Source organism: Diabrotica virgifera, chromosome 3, assembly GCF_917563875.1.
Source record: "Diabrotica virgifera virgifera chromosome 3, PGI_DIABVI_V3a".
Lineage (NCBI taxonomy): Eukaryota > Metazoa > Arthropoda > Insecta > Coleoptera > Chrysomelidae > Diabrotica > Diabrotica virgifera.
The window spans coordinates 195,263,240-195,286,089 of record NC_065445.1 but is presented as its reverse complement, the minus strand read 5'-3'; the positions used below and the strand labels follow the sequence as shown (position 1 = coordinate 195,286,089).

At 33.0% G+C, this 22,850-nt stretch overlaps 1 protein-coding gene across 1 annotated transcript in view; it reads left to right on the top strand.

Annotated features, from left to right (window-relative positions):
* Positions 1-2,346: 2,346 nt before the first annotated feature.
* Positions 2,347-22,850, top strand: part of LOC114324349 (D-altritol 5-dehydrogenase) — a 59,088-nt gene continuing 38,584 nt past the window's right edge. Inside the window, exon 1 of the mRNA XM_028272152.2 lies at positions 2,347-2,663. Within this exon, the coding sequence (XP_028127953.1) occupies positions 2,523-2,663 (141 nt within the window). The 5' untranslated portion in view covers positions 2,347-2,522. The remainder of the gene's footprint in view (positions 2,664-22,850) is intronic.

Genomic DNA, 22,850 nt, shown 5'->3' with positions numbered 1-22,850 from the left:
AGCAGAAGGTACTGGGTTCATTCTGTGGTGGTGGATAGACTAATTTCAGGGCTTTCTTATGGAGTTTTTTTAATAAAATTTTATTAATTAAATTTTAAAACCAAAAACTCCATAAGAAAGCCCTGAAATTAGTCTATCCACCACCACAGAAAGAACCCAATACTTTCTGCTTACGCTTACTTTTACGTCACTTTTCTCGTACCATTTCTACTCTCTGGAATTCAAGAATAAAGGCCCTGGAAACTATTGAACGATGATAGGAATAACCTTTTACACCGACAGTGAATCTACAGCTCACCACTAAAAACACTATCTTTTAAATTTTTTACGTACAGAAAATACGCAAAAATTAAAACTTATACGTATTGAAACGATTGCATTTCATTTATATTGGAATACCACTGTCTATTTTCATTTTTTGTTTTATTTTAACAGTAATCTACTTATTTTGGCATTCAAAATTTAGGAATCACTTGTAAAATTATGAGGATCACACTGTAAGAGATAATCGTCTCTTTGAACATAGTTATTTATGTATCAAGGGCGTAAAATATAGCAAGAAACTAGCTGCGGTAACACAAATGTGTGTAAGTAACTCCTTTGCACAAGTTAGAATAGGAGGAAAAATATCAATTGCTTTTTGCGTAAATTCTGGACTGAGACAGGGAGATCCGTTGTTCCCATTGTTGTTTAACCTGGCCTTAGAATATGTCATGCAAAAAATTTATCCAAAAATCAAACCAGACATAACTGCTCGGGGAGCAAAAGTCATACTCGCCTTTGCCGATGACGTAGACGCAGTAGCACAATCAACATTAGAAATTAAGGATATTTTCTCCAGCTTTGAAGAAGCTGCAGTAAACATCGGTCTAAAAATAAATGAAGACAAAACAAAATACATGGTCGTCTCAAAACAAGAACGACGGCGAATAAGGCAAAATATTACTATAAACGATCATAACTTCGAAGTGGTTAAACAATTTAAATATTTATGAGCAACAATCACAAATGACAACAAATTAGAGCGAGAAGTTTAAACGCGAATAATGGCAGGAAACAGATCTTTCTTTGCAATGGAACATTTAATGAAGTCAAAACTTCTTTCACGAGGTGCAAAAATCCAGATATATAAAACCATAATACGACCAGCAGTCGCGTATGGAAGCGAAACATGGACGCTAACAAAAAGAGAACTAAATAAATTGCTGGTGTGGGAACGTAAAATCCTTCGAATGATATATGGCCCTTGCAGAGACAGCGTGACAAACGAATGGAGGCGCAAATACAATAACGAGCTAGAGTCTCTATTCGGAAAAGAAAATCTAGTCAGATATATAAAGGCTAATAGACTCAGATGGGCAGGGCATGTGATACGCAGTAATTACAATCGCCTTATAAACAATGTGTTCTGGGAAAGGCCAGATGGAAGAAGGTCTGTAGGGCGGTCTAGAAAAAGGTGGAAAGATGCAGTCAAAGAAGATGTAGAGGAAATAGGAGTGCGACAATGGGAATTAGTGGCACAGGACCGACAAACATGGAAGGCAACAGTAAACGCGGCAAAGACTCACGAAGAGCTGTAGCGCCATTGATGATGATGATGATGGCGTAAAATAGGAGTTTATGGACCGCGACGTGTAAGTAAGAGCTCGAGCCGATAGGCGAGTTCTGTTAACACGTAAGGTCCATAAACGCTGTTTACGCCCGAAATACATACAAATTTTTATGCACGACTGTTTTAATCATCATTTATTAATAAAGATACAAAATTCCTTGCACGATCGTCTTAAAAATTGTCAATGCTGATATGCCATCTACAAGCTGCTCAGATTGCAGTCCAAATTTATATGGTAATTCTTTTGGGCATGCACCTTCCACCTTACAAGCAAAGTAGCAAACACTAACATTTTTATAAATAATTGTTTAAATTGTGTTATAAATATAAAATTATAGATGTAGTAAACTTATGTTTATTTGATAAAGTTATAATTCCTTTATTAAAATAAAATACAATAAATAAAAACTTTGTGTTTCACTAACAACACCCGCCATCTAACATCACCGCCCGGCGGGCGATAAAGAAGCCCACGGGCGCTAAAGTGGCACTTTACGCCCGCCAAATGTATACATAATATGGACTTTATCGCCCGGTCGTGCATAAAAAGAATTATGTGATATCAATCATTAAGACTGCACTAGGTATAAGTATTTCATTGCTGTTTGCTGTCCAATACAATTTGATCATGTTAATCAGACACTTTTTGCATCAAACAAAAATATTTGTTTTATTTTTAATTCATTTTCTTATCACTGCAGTGACCCTATATAAGACATTACAAAGCACAATATGTACCATAATCTCTACATAATTGAAATTTATAACCAGTGTATATTTTTAGACATCGTAAATTAAACGCAGTGAAAAGTTTGATGAAACTATCAACAAACACGATACATTATCTTATTTACTTCTGTTACTAAAATCATTCGTTTTTCAGTTTTCGCGTTAACAAGAAGTTTTTGAGATGGAAGCACTAAGATTTACGTCAAAAATTAAAAAATTAGAGTTGGTAAATGTGCCCATACCGAAAATTACTCAACCAAACCAAGTGCTGATCAAAGTTGCTTACTCTGGGATTTGTGGAACAGATCTTCATATTATTGGGGTAGGTTTTTCTTATTTTTAGTAGTTTTTATGCTTTAATTAATACTGGCTAGGTCCTGCGTAAAATATTTACAGTGTGTCGATTTGAAAAGTTATTTACGGTGTGTCGATGTTTACTATAATTTGGGTCCTATACAAAATATAAAAATATGCAAAAATACGTCCAATTTATTTGTGAAGGGGACATTTTGTATATCAGTTTTTAACTAAATTACATCAACCCTCTAGTGGGGACACAATCCTCAAAATATTTAATGGAAAGAGGGGTTGAGTGGTACCTCATGTCAAAGGTCGTTCAACTACCTTCTCAAAAATACCACATACATTATATTTCTTTTCAGTACTTTCTCGTCATTTACAGAGATTTTCTTTCTTTGTTCGTTTCTCACTTTATATTAAAATAATTTCATTTTAATGCATGATAAGGCAAGGCCTCTTCACGCATCGCGTGTCATTACTCCATATATAAGTGAGGTAAATATTCAGATATTGAATTGGCCACCTCACAGTCACGACATGAATCCCATTGATCACTTGTGGGATATTGTTGGTAGACAATTAAGACTTCAGCCCCTTCCTATTTTCCTGCAAGATATACTCGTAAAAACTATGGTTACTGCTATCTGAAACTTCATAGACCAAAATCACATAGCCTGCTTAATATCCAGCATCCTTAGACAATGTGAAGCTGTTATTAGGATTAGAGAGAGAACAGTTGATATTAATTTATGTTATATTTCTTTCTGTTTTCCAAAATTTGTTTACTGTTGCTATTTTTTATTGATAATTTATTATTGTTTCAGTTAAAATATGCACATGTTAAAGAAGGAGTAAAACCCCTCATTTTCTTTGTTATTGCAGACATTAGAGGAATTAAATAAGCTGGTCACAAGCGGTGCCGCCCAAAATCCCGACAGCCAAAATCCCGACAGCCAAAATCCCGACGGCCAAAACACCGACACGCCAGAATCCCCACACACCAGAATCCCGACACGTCAGAATCCCGACAGGCCAAAATCCCGACATGCAACAATCCTCGCATAAGTAAAAATTCCGACTTTTTTTTAATACTTTTAATACAAAATACTTTTGTTTAGTAACAAAAAATAAAAAACAGATGGCCATAAACGAAAAACAAGAAATAAATGTAATTATATGTTAAAAAGAAACTTATCAAACCTGTCGGGATTCTGGCCTGTCGGGATTTTGGCCTGTCGGGATTCTGGCCTGTCGGGATTTTGGCCTGTCGGGATTCTGGCGTGTCGGGATTTTGGCCGTCGGGATTGTGGCTGTCGGGATTTTGGCTGTCGGGATTTTGGGGTAGACCCGTCCAAAGACATCAGACTACACCCTAATTTCGATATACAGGGTGGGGCATTACTGTGACAAAGTCCAATTACTCGTTTGTCGTAAGAGATATGAGAAATATTATTTAGGTAAAAGTTGTGGTACAGATATGACCATAATTTAAAAATATTTTCAAATATACAGGGCCACCCGTATTGACAGTGTGACCCAAACCTTTGTTTTATTTTTAATGGAACACCCTGTATATTTTTACACTTTTGGATTCTCTTCGATGCCTTCTTTCATAAGGGTTTTCATAAGGGTCCATATAGGGTTTTGTAATATTGTACGAGTTAGTTTAATAGATAATTACGTTTTTTTGTTAATTTCGTAGCAACATTCACACCCTGTAGAACTGTAGCGATTTGACATCAAAATTTCGGATTATGTTCAGACTATTTTTAATATAGTCTATTATTGTTAAACATTATTAAAATAGCGAAATGCTTAATTGTAAAAGTTATCTTAAATGGAACACACTGTATTTAGTATTGTAGTGAGATGATATTTTATGGTACTTTTTTATTTCTTAAGCATTCCCTATACCTAAATGCTTTAGTTTGTGAGTTATTCGTGATTCTTTAAGCTAAACATTAATTGCAACATAAATTACGTGAAATTTTATTAGGTGGCCGTGAAAATATTCAATCACAGATAATTTTAAAAAAATACAGATTAATCTAGACTGATCCTTAATTTATTAATATTGGATGATATATCAAAATGCCTACGTAGTTAAGTTTGTTGGTGCGTAAAATGTTAATAAAAACATAAAATATTCTACCTAGTTGGCTATGACACTAAATTTGATTAAACATTTGACATTATACTATTTTTAAAGTTCCAGTAACTTTATAACCATTACTAATACGAAGTTTTCCAATGAGGAACTGATTAAAATGGTTTTTGTACTAGGAGAGTATAAAAAAAATGTGCTACTAGCAATAAAAATTCATCATCAGCAATTACTTGTTAGACGACAACCAAGAAGAGAAACTTTTAAAAGTATACTAAATGGGTTTCAACACACTAGGCACTTAGATTATGATAACGGTCGTACGAACATGCAGATCCTCAGTGACACTAAGGATTACATGATTTAATTCATTCTATTTATTTACAATAGTTTTTGTTCGATAAGTTTTTTCTCGTAATCTAAGTGTCCAGGTCCTTGAAACCGTTCTAGTAAATCTTTAAAAGTTTCTCTTCTTGGTTGTAGTATGCCAGGGAATTGCTAAAGATAAATTTTTATTGCTAGTAGCACATTTTTGTTATACAGTTCTAGCACAAAAACCATATTAATCAGTTCCTCAGTAGAAAAATTCATATTAGTAATGGTAAAAAAGCAACTGGGACTATAAAAAATAGTATAATAACAAATGTTTAAGCAAATTTAGCGTCATAGCCAACTAGATAGAATATTGTATGTTTTTATTAATATTTTTACGCACCAACAAGCTTAACTAGCTACGTAGGTATCTGATATGTCATCCAATATTAATAAATTAAGGATCAGTCTGAATTAAACTCTATTTTTTTTCGAAAAATTATTTTTGATTGAATATTCTCACGGCCACCTAATAAAATTTCACGTAATTTTTGTTACAATTAATGTTTGCCTTAATTACTCACAAATTACAGCACTTAAGGTGATACAGTAGCGATCAACAGGTAGCAAAAACGCGTTCCAAGATTGCGGCTGTAATTTTGAATATTTTTTCGAGATATTTGGCACACTTATTCGTAATATAATAAATAATGGCGGTACAGAGCCCAATTTGAAAAATATATTAATATGTGGAAATTACTCTGTACTTAAATACAATATTAAAAAAACGAGCCTGTACCGCCATTAAGAAGAACAAAAAAATACACTTTCTTCAAATAAACTTTTTTATCCGATGCCTAGATTTTGTGTCATTTTGGAACTACTAAAATTTTTTATTTCATTAGTAGTTCCAAAATGACACAAAATCTAGGCATTGGATAAAAAAGTTTATTTGAAGAAAGTGTATTTTTTTGTTCTTCTTAATGGCGGTACAGGCTCGTTTTTTAATATTGTATTTAATTACAGAGTAATTTCCACATATTAATATATTTTTCAAATTGGGCTCTGTACCGCCATTCTTTATTATATTACGAATACGTGTGCCAAATACCTCAAAAAAATATTCAAAATTACAGCTGCAATCTTGGAACGCGTTTTCGCTACCTGTTGATCGCTACTGTTTTCTCTTAAGTATAGGGAATGCTTAAGAAATAAAAAAATACCATAAAATATCATCCATCTCATTATAATACTAAAATACAGGGTGTTCCATTTAAGAAAACTCCGAAAATACTAATTCCTATTTTCGACCAACACTGTATACTAAAATTATACATTTCGCTATATTAATAATATTTAAGAATAACAGACTATATTAAAAATCGTTTGAACATAAATCGAAATTTTGATGTCAAATCACTACAATTCTACAGGGTGTTAATATTGCTACGAAATTTACAAAAAAACGTAATTATATTTTAAACTACCTCATATAATATTACAGAACCTATTATATTTTATGAAAGAAGGTATCGAGGAGTATCCAAAAATCTAAAAACGTACCATTTAAAAAAATATGTTTGTATCACACTGTCAATATGGGCGCCCCTGTATATTTTAAAATATTTTTAAATCATGATATTATCTATACCCCAATTTTTACCTGAATAACTTTTTTTCGCATCTCTTACGACAAACGACCTCTTTCGTATCTCTTGGATTTTGTCACAGGGTGTCACACCCTGTATATCCACCGTTCACAGTTGTAGCTTTTCTTCTCTACAGGGTGTCTCAAATTTAACATAAGATAAACATTTCCTTTCTTCCACATGGTGAAAAAGCTCAAAAAATTCAAGAAAGTTATACTTTACCCAACAGTATATAATATTTCGGGCTGGGAAAAATTTTTTCGAATAGAATCAAAGATCCAAACCCCAGTTTTTAAGTATATAATATGTTATAGTCAAAGCCCGAATTTCAGGCACTCCTAGGTTTGACTAGGCAATCCTCAGGTCTGATTGACGGCATTAGTCAAAGCCCGAAATATAATTACAGTTTCGGCCTTTGAGTAGTCAAACCTAGAAGAGACTAAGTTGGTCAGTCAAAGGTCGAAATTTATTTTTATGAAATCGGGGGCCTGATTCTAATTCATTTCGACAGTCGCAATTTCATTTCGACACCGCCATGACAGCCGCAGAGTATAGCGATTCTTATTCATTTCGATATTAGTTACAACTGGGGATATTAACCTTATCATGTTGAGACTGCTCAGAATTTGGGTTGGCGCTCCGGTTTATTGGAATTTGTTAACGAGAATAGTCTGGGAAAATTATCGAAAAAATGCCATTTTTGGGAAAAATTATTTACCAGCTATTTTATTGCTAAAATCGAATCTTAAGATTGCATATATTAGTAATATGGGGTATGACAAGTCCGCAGAAAGTGTGTTATTTTATTTATAAACAAATTAGCACTCCTAAATCTTCTTTTTTTTTCAATTGGTGGTCTGTAACTCCTAAAATTTTTCCTTTGAGCCAAAAACACTCAAATAAAAATTCACCCTAATTTAGTTCTGCACAAAGTTATTTTTTTTCCGATTTCCTTCAAAAAAATTTTACTCAGAAAATCCGAGTTTTCCCAAAAAATCTGCAATTTTCAATTAAAATTTTAGGGAAGTACCTAATTATTTATCAATAATTAAATAATAATTGATGACATGAAAGATTTATTATAGTAGATTATACAGAGGGGCTAAATTATAGAATAAATTCATTTCTTTAAAACGGACGATTTTGGAGCAAAATCCCGAAAGAGGTCGATTTTTATTTTTAAATTACAATTTTTTGGCATATATTTCATACTAGTGACGTCATCCATCTGAGCGTGATGACGTAATCGATAATTTTGTTAATGGGAATAGGGGTCGTGTGGTAGGTCATTTGAAAGGGCGTTCAATTCTCTATTCAGTAATATAAACATTAATATCATTAGGTATTTATACAGGGTTGCCAAAAAAATTTTTTGAATTAAATTAATTGGCGCAAAAAGAAGAATGTATGTAATTTATTTAACTCAAAATACATTGTTTGCAAAATAAACATTTTTTCTATTTTCTGACAGCAATAGAATGTATTTTGAGTTAAATAAATTACATGCGTTCTTCTTCTTGCGTCAATTAATTTAATTCAAAAAATTTTTTGGCCTCCCTGTATAAATAATGATATTAATGTTTATAATACTAAATAGAGAATTGAACGCATTTGTAAATGAGCTACAACACGAACCCCTATTCCTATTTAAAAAAATAATCGATTACGTCATCACGCTCGGATGGATGACGTCACTAGTTTGAAATATATGCCAAGAAATTTAATTTAAAAATAAAAATCGACATGTTTCGGGATTTTTCTCTAAAATCGTCCATTTTAGAGAAAATGAATTTATTCCATAATTTAGCCCCTCTCTGTATATCAGGAGACCGGCGACAATCTAACCAATAGTTTAGCAATAATTAAAATGTTAATTAAAAAATTTCGGTCGAAATAATAACCAGCAAGATTATGATACACCAGAATAACTATGATTTTCGTATAAAAAAGCACTATACCTATTCAACGTACCTTACAGGATTGAAATTGGACCATTTGAGCGGTCTCAGGAATGTTATAAAGAATCAATTTTTTGGCTTATAAACAAATAGAACCCCTCAGAAAATATTAGATTAAATTAAATTAAGTTAACGCTGTTGAAAAGGGCACGGCTTCTGTGTCCTTTTCGAAGAAAAACAAATTGAATTGCGAGGACTGATTCCAGGTATAGCCGGTCAAATTTGACCGGCATTTGCGACCGAGTTATAAACAACAGGATTTTAATCTTTGAACCATTAGATACCTTTTAATTCCGGTCCTCTTTGTACATACAAATTTTCATATCTTCAAGACACTCATAACAAAAAAGATTTATGTCACTGTCACCAAATTATTTAATTATTGATAAATAATTACTTCCCTCAAATTTTAGTTGAAAATTAAAGATTTTGTTTGGAAAACCCGAATTTCCGAGGAAAATTTCCGTCGAAGGAAATTGGAATAAATTATCAATGTGCAGAATTAAATTACTGTCAATTTTTATGTGAGTGTTTAGGTTTAAAGTTAAAATTTTCGGAGTTATAGGGCTTTTCATCGATTGTCATTTGTTTCGAGCTTCTGTCATGTGTCACATAATATTAATATATCTACGTCATACGTCTTTGGTTTGTATCATTGGTACATACCAATAACGTACGACGTAGATAAATTAATATTATGTGACACATGACAGAAGCTCGAAACAAATGACTGTGAATGAAAAGCACTATAGAGCAATAATATAAAAAAAGATTTCGGAGCGCTAATTTGTTTATAAACAAAATAGCACACTTTCTGTGGACAGCTATATTACTAATATAGGAAACCTTAAGATTTGATTTCAGCATGTCCAGCAATAAAATAGCTGGTAATTAATTTTCCTTGTTTTTTACTAATTTTCCCAGATTATTACCTTACATCTTTCATTGAGTTGATGATTCATGTTGTGGACATTCTTAATTATTATATTTCTAATTTAATACTATTCTATCTAATTCCTCAAAACAAGCAAATTTCAATTAAACCCAGCTATATTATAATACCTTTTGCTTTAGTTTTCCTTGCAAGAAATAAACAAAACACATCTAAACTAAACCTAACCTCGCTTTTGGCCATTCATTCATCTCCGTGTCAAATAATTTCGACAGTCGAAATTATAATATCAACACCCTTTTTAAAGTCGCTATTAATTTCGATAGTCGCTATTTCATGACGTCACTTCGTTAGTTCAACTAAAATCCACAAGGCTCGCACAATCGCATTTCAACCGTCGCCATATTGAAAGCGACTTGTTTTTGGTCGAAATTTGATTTAGAATCAGGGCCCGGGGTTTGACTAGTCAAACCCCGATCAGCTATTAAAAGGTCGTAATTTGTTAGATTGGGTTTAATAAAACGTAATTTTTTAATTTTAATGTTTATTATTTTTATATTGTCGTAATTTAAATAAACAAAATTAATGTTTATTCTCACATGTTGAGGCATTATGACATTTAGAGTTGCACAATACGTTAGACCTTTTACACTTACGTAATATGGAAGAGCATTTATTATTGCAGTAGCATTTTATAAATCCTTGTCCTCCAAATTTAGAATCTGTTGTACTAATTTCTTTTAGATACAGAGACAGCTTAACGTCGGGAACATCTTAACGTCTGGAACGAAATTAGGAAATTTCTCTTTACATTCTCTTACTTGATTTCTTGAAAAAAGTGTATTTATTGTTCCGTATTTCGTACCAACTCTATATAAACCGTCAATTGTTTTACCTTGTATGATACCCAAAATATTTCAAGCATCTCCTTTGGCTCTATCAAAGCTGGCGTTAGGTATTGTTACAATTTTTCCGATCAAAATTGAAGGGCATTTTTTTTCACTTAATTGTTTTATAGCATTATAGGCTGGTCATGAAGACTTTCAATCGCATTTCCTTTATTTTAATATTTTCTGTCAGTGCACAACGCATGCTCGAACGCGTGCCAAGTAGATGCTCGAAATATTTTGCGTATCATACAAGATAAAACAATAATTGACGGTTTATATAGAGTTGATACGAAATACGGAACAATAAACACACTTTTTTCAAGAAATCAAATAAGAGAATGCAAAGAGAATTTTCCTAATTTCGAAGATGTTCCAGACGTTAAGCTGTCTCTAAGAGAAATTAGTACAAAATATTCTAAATTTGGAGGACAAGGATTTATAAAATGCCACTGCAATAAGAAATGCTCTTCAAAACCATGTAAGTGTAAAATGTCAAGCGTATTGTATGCGAGAATAAACACTAATATTTTTTATTTTAATTACGACAATATAAAAATAATAAACACTATAATTAAAAATGACGTTTTATTAATCCTAATCTAACAAATTACGACATGTTAATAGCTGATCGGGGTTTGACTGGTCAAACCCCGATTTCATAAAATTAAATTTCGACCTTTGCCTGACCAACGTAGTCTCTCCTAGGTTTGACTAGTCAAAGGCCGAAACGGTAATTTATTTCGGGCTTTGACTAAGACCGTCAGTCAGACCTGAGGATTGCCTAGTCAAACCTAGGAGTGCCTGAAATTCCAGCTTTGATTATAACATACATATATACCAAAGAAAAATCTAAAATAATAAAAAAAATTAGCGGAATCACCTAGGGCCGGTTGTTCGAACGCTAATTAAAAATGGAATCAACTGATCATTATCAAATATTTAATTACTGTCACCAACTGTTAATGTCAACTTTGTTTGGGTTGCTGAAAACATAATTTATTACAAGTATGAGATTTATTAATCAATTATGTTAATAATTGTTATGTTAATTAATAATTAATAATTAATTAACAAATCAATTATGTTAATTATTATAATGATAATTAACATAATTGATTACAATAAACTGATTGACGTACGTATGAGGGGTGTTTTTATTTGATGGTTGTTAAGGGGACTTAATTATAATCAACTTCTTGATCAGCGTTCGAACAAACGGCCCTTTTAGGGCCGGTTGTTCGAACGCTAATCAACAATGATCATTATTAAATATTTAATTACTGTCACCAAAACTGTCAATGTCAACTTTGTTTGGGTTGCTGAAAACATAATTAATTACAATTATGAGATTTATTATTAATTATGTTAATAATTATTGTTATATTAATTGATTATAGTCTCAGAATTGTAATTAATTATGTTTTAACAATTGACATTTACAGTAATTAATTATTTGATAATGATCATAGTTGATTAGCGTTCGAACAACCGGCCCTTAATCTTAATCTGTTCACGAGAAAATCAAGTATGAAAATGAGCATAATTTTTAGTGGTGCAAAACTTTGGCTGTTAAGTTTATATACAGGGTGATTGATTAGTGTGATAAAGCTCAGTAGATCCGCTATTGCAATAAAAGATAATAACAAAAATTGTAACCTACTTTGAGCTTTACATTACAAAATTAGTCAGAATATTACAGGGTGTTCGATAACATAATGGCAGACCAAATTTATGTTTTTTTTAATGGAACAATCTGTATTTTATTCTATATTAAAAATCTTCCTTACTTTTCCATTTCAAAAATATAACGATTTGTTGTATTATACAGGGTATTTACAAAGTTATAACCAATTTTCTATGAAAATCGTAACAAGTTCAACTTCCTGAATAAATAAAATATAGCACAACAGCAATGGGTTATTGATGCCATTTTTTTTATCTTTTGTCAAAATTTTTAAAAATGGTTGATATTGCTAATTTTATTTATATCGAATACAGGGTCAGTCAAGACGCAAGTACATTATTTTTTCAGTAATTTTAAATGGAAAGCCCTGTGATTTATATTGCTATCGAAAAGTACCATTACCGTACTTTAATTTTTATACGTATAATATTCCCTATGTCCAAATCTATTAGTTGTTGAGATATTTTAATTTTTCAGAGCAAATTATTAGTTTTTCCAAATTGTATGTAAGTATGTATGACTGAATTATTGTCTAAAATTGACAGTTTACGATTACCTACCGATTGTCAGTCCGGTAATAAATTCAACAATGTGGCAAATAAAGAAAGAAAAATAATTTATTAGTAATAAATTTAAAAAAATACATAAAATACATTTTTGAAAAAATTCAAAGTTACTTTTAAGAAAATATTTTAAATATTTTATTACATAAGTTCAAAATGACCTGCTTACAAATTTTGCACGCCTGAATACGGTCAATGAATGAGTAACGCCCGGTTTCATAATCTACTTTTTTGCACGATTGATCATTTTTGACTGTTTACCGTGACAGATTTTACGTCAGTAGGTGACATTTACTAGCAACTCGACGGTAAGTAATCCAACTCGACGGTAAGTACTCCAACTCGACGGTAAGTAATTCACTTACCGTCGAGTTAAAAAATCTCTTAATTTTAATTTATTTTTTGAAAGAATAAAGAAAACTAACGAATTATTCATTAATATTGAAACTTATGGTACAATTTATTAAATTATATAATGAAATCCCACTTGTTTGGGCTGTGGTTTCACTTCTAACAGAAACTCCTGCAGAATCGCATACATTAGTAGTATTACTAGTATTGCACAACATTTTTTCTCTTCAAATACGCGATCAAAGTTGAAAACTTGGAAATATCAATGCCATCATAAAGAAAAACGGTGGATTTAATCATTGAATATTCTGCCCAGAGGCTTCCAGGAGCTTTCAACTGCATATGTCTTTGAACGAAATATGCCAATAGAGTCTTTTCTTCGATTCTTAAATTCTTGCCTTCGCACCATTTTTTAAAACTTTTGTAGGTATTTTGATAAAGGATTTTGGATTTTTCGGGAATAATTGCGGAACACCCTTCTTCCCAAGCCCGTTCAATTTCTTCAAATTCACTTTCGCTCATATTTTAATTTATAATAACCAAAATTGTACTTAAAATTATTGACAACTAAATAAAAACTCAATTCTCCATTGTTGTTATGCACCCTAGTTACAACCTAACAACCAAAGTATCTATCTTGATAAAATGAATGAAACTAGTCAATATGACGAAAATGTTTAATGTTATAATTTATAATGGTATCAATCGTGCAAAAAACGTTATAAGCATGTCGAACGTTAAGGGTAACCGATCTCAGACTAAGTAAAAGAACATTGGCTCATTGAAAGCTGTTAGCAGCGAGTTATCGTCAGCAATGATTCCAGTGGCGTATCAACCGAGCAGGTAACATGAACAACTTTTCAACAGGCTTTTATTCCCAACCAAATTATGAACAAAATGTAAAAACCATGGCTCCAATGATCCAAAATCCTATACAAATTCCCACTTGTTCCCAACAACCTAATGATTAACTACAAATAAACCAAACAAATGAACAAACAGCCAGTATTGAAGAACAGCAATTTAATGAGGTTACCGGAAAAAGATTAAGAAGCAGTCCAGAAATCCCTAGAAGTAACAAAAGACAAACAAAACTTGGTGAGTACTGGTTAAGTAAACCTATAACAACACAAAATCAATTTGAAGCACTAAGTTCAATAGATGAAAGTGACAATTTGGAAGACACAGTTAGAGATACAGATGCAAAACCAAAACCACCTCCAATATTTGTATCAGGCGTGCAGATCTGCAAGCCTCTTATCGATCTATTGCAACAAGTAGCAGAAAATGATTTTATCACTAAAGCTATCAACAGCGAACAAATAAAAATTCAACCAAAATCAGACAAAGCATACACCGCCATAATAAATGCTCTAAAAACAAAAAACACGGACTTCCACACTTATAAACCTAAAAGTGAAAGACACTACCGAGTGGTTCTTAAAGGTATGCACCCCACGACAAATTTAGAAGAGATAAAAGAAGATCTTAAAACCAAAAACCATAATGTTATAAATATATGGAATATACTACACAACCAAACTAAAAAATCGCTGCCTATGTTCTACATTGATCTAGAAACAAAAGATAATAACAAGGACATATATAACATTAAACAAGTAATGCATTCCATAGTAGAATTCGAAGCACCGCATGTCAAGAGAATAATTCCGCAATGTAGTAGATGTCAAAAATACAACCACACAAAAAACTTCTGCAATAAACAACCGTGCTGTGTCAAATGCGCAGAACCTCATTACACTAAAGAATGTCCAAGGAAAACCAGAGACAGTAATGTTAAATGTGCTAACTGTGGTGAAAATCACCCCGCAAATTATAGAGGGTGTGAAGTTCACAAACAATTACAAAAACTTAAATTCCCTAACTTGAGACGACACAACGCGAGGACAAACCAAGATAGAACTACAACAGTCAACTATGTGCAACCTGGAATAACATACGCACAAGCAACGCAAGCAGTTAACCAGCAAGCCTCCAACCAAACTACTACACAACATATACCAAATCAAACTAATAACCACACAGACATGTCAGAACTGAAAGACATGTTAAAAAAACTGACGGAACAAATGAGCACTATGCTCAACCTCCTGACCATGATTCTCAACCAGAAATGACTCAGTTACTAAAGCTAGTATTATGGAACGCCAATGGCTTAAGTCAACATGTAGAAGAATTAAAACTATTTATTAACACACAAAAAATTGACATAATGCTGATTACAGAAACTCATTTTACATCCAAAAACCACATCAATATTCCACGATTTACAACTTATCATACGCAACATCCCAACGAAAAAGCACATGGAGGCACTGCAATAATAGTTAGTAATAAACTAAAGCACTACGAAATACAAAAACATGAATGCGACTATCTACAGGCCACCAGCATTGTTGTGGAAGATCAACTAGGCCCACTAACAGTATCAGCTATATACTGTCCGCCAAAGCACAATAACAAAACGGAACAGTTTGAAAATTTCTTTAAAACATTAGGAAATAGATTTATAGCAGGAGGAGATTTTAATTCTAAGCATACTACCTGGGGATCCAGAATTATTACCACAAAAGGCAGAGAACTTCTTAAAGCTATAAATGCGACCAATGCAAATTACCTCACCACAAGGGAACCAACTTACTGGCCTACCGACAATGCAAAAATACCTGATCTACTCGACTTTTATATTGTTAAAGGAATTAATGTTAAATTGGCAAAAGTAGAATCTTGTTACGATCTACCCTCTGACCACTCTAGCGTAATCGCGACATGGTATGCACAAATAACAAACAGTACTAAACAACCATCACTATACAGTAACAAAACAGACTGGAGCATTTTCAAGACTAAACTAGATGAACTAATTGACATAAACATCCCATTGAAAACAGAAAGTGACATCTACGCAGCAGTAGAAAATCTTCAGAAATCTATACAAGAAGCTGCAACAGAATTGAAAGAGAATTGCCCAACTGTAATAAAGGAAATGATTGCTAGAAAGAGAAAAATAAAGGAAGAGTGGCGAAGAAAAAGAACACATGAGAACAAGGCGAAATTAAATAAAATCACCAAGGAAATTAAACTACAATTGCATAATATCAAAAATAACAAAATACAAGAATATCTTACAGGTTTATCAGCAAACGCAGATAGTGAATATACCCTTTGGAAGGCCACGAGAAAAATCAAACCCCCGAAACAACAAATACCACCAATACGAAACCAAGAGGGAAACTGGTGTAGAAATAATAAGGAAAAAGCCGAAGCATTTGCAAATCACCTCACTAATGTATTCCAGCCACATCCCATGGAAGATGGTGACACAGAGGAAGAAATAAATGACTTCCTGGAATCGCCCTACCAGATGGATATACCTATACAAAAAATCACCACTAAAGAAGTTAGAAATATGATCCAGCATGAAATCAGTCCAAAAAAAGCTCCAGGGTATGACCTGATCAACGGGAAAGTACTGCAGCAATTGACACGCAAAGGTCTGAAAATGATAACGCAAGTATTTAATGCAATATTTAGGCTAGGTTACTACCCAGAACAATGGAAAGTTGCTCAAATTATTCTCATACCTAAGCCAGGGAAAAATAAAACTCAGGTGACTTCATACAAACCAATAAGCCTGCTACCTGTTCTATCAAAAATTTTGGAAAAACTTCTCCTTAAACAATTATCCCCAGTTATAGAAGAAAGGAAACTAATTCCCCAACACCAATTTGGGTTCAGAACACAACACGGAACGATAGAACAGGTACATAGACTGGTAAAACACATCAGAAGTGATCTAGAAAATAAAAGGTATTGTTCTGCTGCATTCCTGGACATTGGTCAGGCCTTCGACAAGGTATGGCATGCTGGTATGCTCTTTAAACTAAAGAAAAACCTTCCTCATCCTTTTTATCAAATCCTAAAAAGCTATATTTCCAACCGACATTTCCTAGTCAAGCAGGATAATGAATACACAAGCCTAAGCCCAATAAAAGCCGGAGTACCACAAGGAAGTGTCTTGGGACCGATATTGTACTTGCTCTACACTGCTGACCTACCCACAAGTAACAAAACAACGTGTGCAACTTTTGCTGATGACACTGCTGTACTAGCCTCTCACCATGATCCAAATACAGCATCCAGAACCCTTCAGAAAGACCTTAATAATATACAAATATGGCTTAAAAAATGGAAGATAAAGGCGAATGAGAGTAAATCCATCCATGTAACCTTCACCATGAGAAGACAAACATGTCCATCTGTAACACTAAATGAAACTCAACTCCCACAAACCGATACTGTCAAGTACCTAGGAATCCATCTTGATAGGAGATTAACTTGGCAAAAACACAGTTTTACAAAAAGAAAACAACTAGGAATAAAATTTCGAGAAATGTACTGGATCATCGGTCGTAAATCTCAACTATCACTTGAAAACAAACTGCTGATTTATAAAACTATATTAAAACCAGTGTGGACCTATGGTATCCAACTTTGGGGGACAGCCAGTCAAACTAACCTAGAAATATTGCAGAGATTCCAGAACAAAGTCCTTAGAACAATGCTGAATGCCCCTTGGTACGTGCCAAACTATGTGATAGAGCAAGACCTCAATGTGCCATCCATAAAAACAGTAATAACGGAATATTACAAAAAATATTCCAAGAGACTAGAATCTCATCCAAATGAGTTAGCCAGCAACCTTACTGATGACCACAATGATGTACGACGCCTGAAGAGATTCAAAGTAGTGGATCTAGCAAGAAGATTCGAATAATCTGTGATAACTAAACTTATTTTAATTTGTTTTAATTTAATTTATGTAAAGAGGGTGATCACTGGATCTCCCTCTACAGGTCAAAATTTTCAATTTTTGTCAAATAATTTACCTATTGTTCTCAGTTGAGGACAGATTGTAAATATTACAACATTAAATAAAAAAAAAAATATATATATATATATATATATATATATATATATATATATATATATATAATGAAATCCCACTTGTTTGGGCTGTGGTTTCACTTCTAACAGAAACTCCTGCAGAATCGCATACATTAGTAGTATTACTAGTATTGCACAACATTTTTTCTCTTCAAATACGCGATCAAAGTTGAAAACTTGGAAATATCAATGCCATCATAAAGAAAAACGGTGGATTTAATCATTGAATATTCTGCCCAGAGGCTTCCAGGAGCTTTCAACTGCATATGTCTTTGAACGAAATATGCCAATAGAGTCTTTTCTTCGATTCTTAAATTCTTGCCTTCGCACCATTTTTTAAAACTTTGGTAGGTATTTTGATAAAGGATTTTGGATTTTTCGGGAATAATTGCGGAACACCCTTCTTCCCAAGCCCGTTCAATTTCTTCAAATTCACTTTCGCTCATATTTTAATTTATAATAATCAAAATTGTACTTAAAATTATTGACAACTAAATAAAAACTCAATTATCCATTGTTGTTATGCACCCTAGTTACAACCTAACAACCAAAGTATCTATCTTGATAAAATGAATGAAACTAGTCAATATGACGAAAATGTTTAATGTTATAATTTATAATGGTATCAATCGTGCAAAAAACGTTATAAGCATGTCGAACGTTAAGGGTAACCGATCTCAGACAATAATTGGAGTCGTCGCTCCGCTCCTCCTCCAAACAATTGTCTTCGATCGGTATAAAACCCTTACCGTTCTCCATACTTAATATACTATAAAGTGAACATTAACTAAAATTCACTTTAACGTTGACATTTACCCATATGAATTGCATTGATAAAGGTACCAACTTAAAATTTAAAGTCCATATTAACTGATTATGAAACCGAGCGTTAGTTATACTACGAAGCATTTGTACATTAACACATCGAAATAAACTTTACCATCTTAACTATTTAATAACACAATAAACAAACAATTTTTCCAGCTACCTTTACCGAAAGTATACATTTCCTGACCTGATTGTAGGGAGCAAAGTCGTACTTTTCCTCCCTATGGAGACAAAGTACTTTTACGCCCTAGGAAGTAAAAGTAAAAGTGACGTCACGGTATGCCATTGATAAAATAACTTATTGACGCCCTAAATTATTTCGTGCGAATTTAAAAAAATGAACACACGCAGTCAAACAATATTTATTTTAAAGCAATTTAGTAACAAATACATAACAATTAAATAAAACAATAAAGTATTTAACAAGCAAATTAAAATTAGTTGTTTCAAAATCAATAGCATAAAAAATTTCAATGTAAAACGAATAATGTTCAAATTGTTTTTATTTATTCTTTTTGTTTTTTTTGTAGTCAGTGTTATCACCTCTAGTCCTTATGCAAGCTTCAGTTTGTGTGGGCACGCTCCTAATCAAATTATAATATTTTGTTATGGTAGGTTGCTCCATCCTTCAAGAGCAGCTTGTACTAGCCGTGAGGTATTTTGTGGATTATCCTGGCGAGCTCTAATTTTTCTTGTAAGCATATCCCACAAATTCTCTATAGGGTTAAGCTCGGGTGAGCAAGCAGGCCACTCCAAACAAGGGATATCTTCTGCTTCAATGATGTCTCTAGTCACTCTAATAGTATGTGGAGGTCCATTATCATTTAAAAAAATTAAATTTTCTCCTGTTGCACCTTTTCAGAGCCTAACTACAGGTTATCAACATACCTGTGAGCAGTTAAAGTTGATTGGATGAAAATTAAATGAGTTTTTTTACGGATCACAATTCCTCTCTAGAACATTACTCTTAATCTTGTATATTTGTGAACAGATCTGACAGTTTTCGTTCTTGCTTGTCTTCCTCTACCTCTAAGTACACGATTTCGTGGGTCATCTGATTTTACACAAATCCTGACTTTTTCTGAAAATAGCACATTTTGTCAATTCCCAATGTTCCAGTTTTGGTGGTGAAGACACCAATTTAGGCGATCAATCTTGTGCTGCCTGGATAACTCGGGAACCCATAACTGTCTTCTGCTGTATACTTCTTGGTACGAACTCTTCTTCTTATCGTTTCAACTAAAAGAGTTACAACTGTAGCTTCCAAAAGCTGTCTTTGGAGCTGCAGGTGAGAAATGGTTGGGTGTCTTCCAGCTGAATGGACAATTAAACGATAGTGGCGAGCCGATATTAATTTTTGGCTACTTTCCCTTGCTTTATTTTTGAGCTTTCCTAGTCCTGTTACCTAGCATAGGTTTTGGACAGAACGCCCTGTATTACGCCTAGCTCTACAGCTATGTGCCTCTAAAAACATTAATTTCTCCACAAGACCAATAATCTTTCCCCGTTTTAAGTTCTATAACCCCGTATGAAGCATTTATTCGTTTTTGGGCGCAAAAGTTAGTTTATTTACCTTTTACATAGAAGTGGTTTTTACTTCATGTTCCAGTTTGTTTAACTATAAGGTATACAGCCAACCCAGGGAACTACCCCTTTTTAGTTTAGTTTATTTATTTTCGTTCAATTTGCAACTCAAGCAAATAACCTATACCGTACCGAGCTGTACTATCTGATTGTTTTATAGATTTGTTTATTTTCAATAAAAACCTTTATTCTTCTCAAAATAACAAGTTTTTTAAAAAGAAATAAATATTACTTTGAAATACATGGTGATTCCATTTAAGTTTGGGTGTGTGTATTTTCAATTACGTAAGTATCTATACATTTTAACGTTTAGGTATTTATATAACACTCTGTACTTTGCAGAATGGTAAAAAACAGTAAATTGTTATTTTGATTTAACAATGTTTACATTCATAATTTGACTTATATTTGACAGTTGACAGTTATAATGTACCTACTTGTTAGTTTTAGTTCTCTATTAAATTTGGTTAGTTAGTTACATAAATAAATTATTTAAAAATGAAAAAATTACTTGTTATTTGAGGGAGGTGGAATAATCATATGTATAACGTGGGAGTAAAGTACCTTTTCCTCCCTTGAATGATTACTGCCCTCCACTACGCGTCGGGCAGTAAACTTCATTCTCGGGAGGAAAAGTAGCACTTTGCTCCCTTGTTATATAAATAGCTATTATTATGGTGAACTGTCAGTTTTAGACAATTCGGTCATGGCTTACTAAATTTTACTACTAAATATAATTATTAATTTACTCTGAAATATGAAAATATCTCAAAAACTAATAAATTTAGACATTTAGACAATATTATACTAAAATTAAAGTACGCTAATAGTACTTTTCAATAGTGATATAAAATACAGAGATACTATTTGACTCTCCCTGTATTCGATATAAAGAAAATTAGCAATATCAATCATTTTTGCAAATTTTGACAATAAACAAAAAAATATGGCATCAATAAACAATTGCTGTTGTGCTTATTTTTATTTATACAAGGAGTTAAACTTGTTACGATTTTCATAGAAAATCGGTTAACGATTTTCATAGAAAATCGGTTATAACTTTGTTAATACCCTATATAACATAACAAACCTTTATATTTTTGTGATGGGGAAGTTAAGAAGATTTCGAATATAAAATCAAATGCAGGGTGTTCCGTTTAAAAAAAAACAGTTTGGGCTGCCACTATGTTATCCCAACACTCTGTAACATTCTAACTAATTTTGTAATGTGAAGCTTAAAGTTGGCTACAATTTTTGGTATTAACTTGTATTGCTATCTATTACTATAGCGGATCTACTGAGCTTTATCACACTAATCAATCACCCTGTAGGTACCTGTAACTTATTTTTTATTTAATGTCTTTATTATTTTGACGCAATGATATAAGGTTGGTTCTAGCATCAGTTTCAAACGGTTTGAAACCATCAGCGAATAGTGGACCAGCGCGAGTAGAGGGGATAGCACTGGTGACTGTATTATGTTTTCTCACTGACCAACTGTTTGTTGACGGTTTCTGACTAGTTTGACTGTTTGCTAGAACAAACCTATTATAATTCATACCAAACCCTTCTTTCAGTGCGTCATAGATTATCGAACTCTCTATAACGCTCAAGGCGCGTTTTCACGGGTCGATCTGGATTGAACGATTTAGATCGATTATTAAATCGAAAGCTTTAATATGTAAACCATAAATCGACTTGACCGTTCGGCGGAGTGAGTCGATTCGACGGAAGTAGAAAGACTGTCAACTTTTGATAGGCGATTGTCGCCGAATCGATGTATGAAGGTGTATGAAGTTGTTGTTTGTAGTGCGGCAAGCTGTAATTTTGGGAAAAAATGACTGAAAAATGGTCATATGCAGACATGGCAAGATTTTTGGGTGCTTATGAAAACTATGATGTATTATGGAATCCACAAACCGAGCTTTATCGCAATCTACAAGTGAGGCGAGCAGCATTGCAAGCAATTCTACAACATATGAATAAACCCAAAATGTCTGAAAATGAATTGAAAAATAAAATCTTTAGTAAAAAAGTTCTTTAAAATGTGCATTAGCCATTCTTAGATGATTTCTATAAGCCTCTGGATCTTCCACAACCATTTCTTGGAGCCTGGCTTTGTGATGCACCATGAGTATTTCGTCTTAAAATCCACGGTCGGGTCCACCACCTTCGTTTATTTTTCTTTTTGTTTGATTTGGCGATTTCTTCTCGAATTGCATAACAAATTAATTGCACACCTACATCGACTGTCTTGTAAACCTTTTTGCTTTCGGCACAGATCGAATTATGGTAGAACGATCCAAATCGTTCAACCCAGATCGACCCTTGAAAACGCGTCTTAAATACACATACATCGATTTTGGACGGTCGATTTTAATCGCCCGTCCACAAATTCCGACAGTGAACTACATGCGAGAATGGGA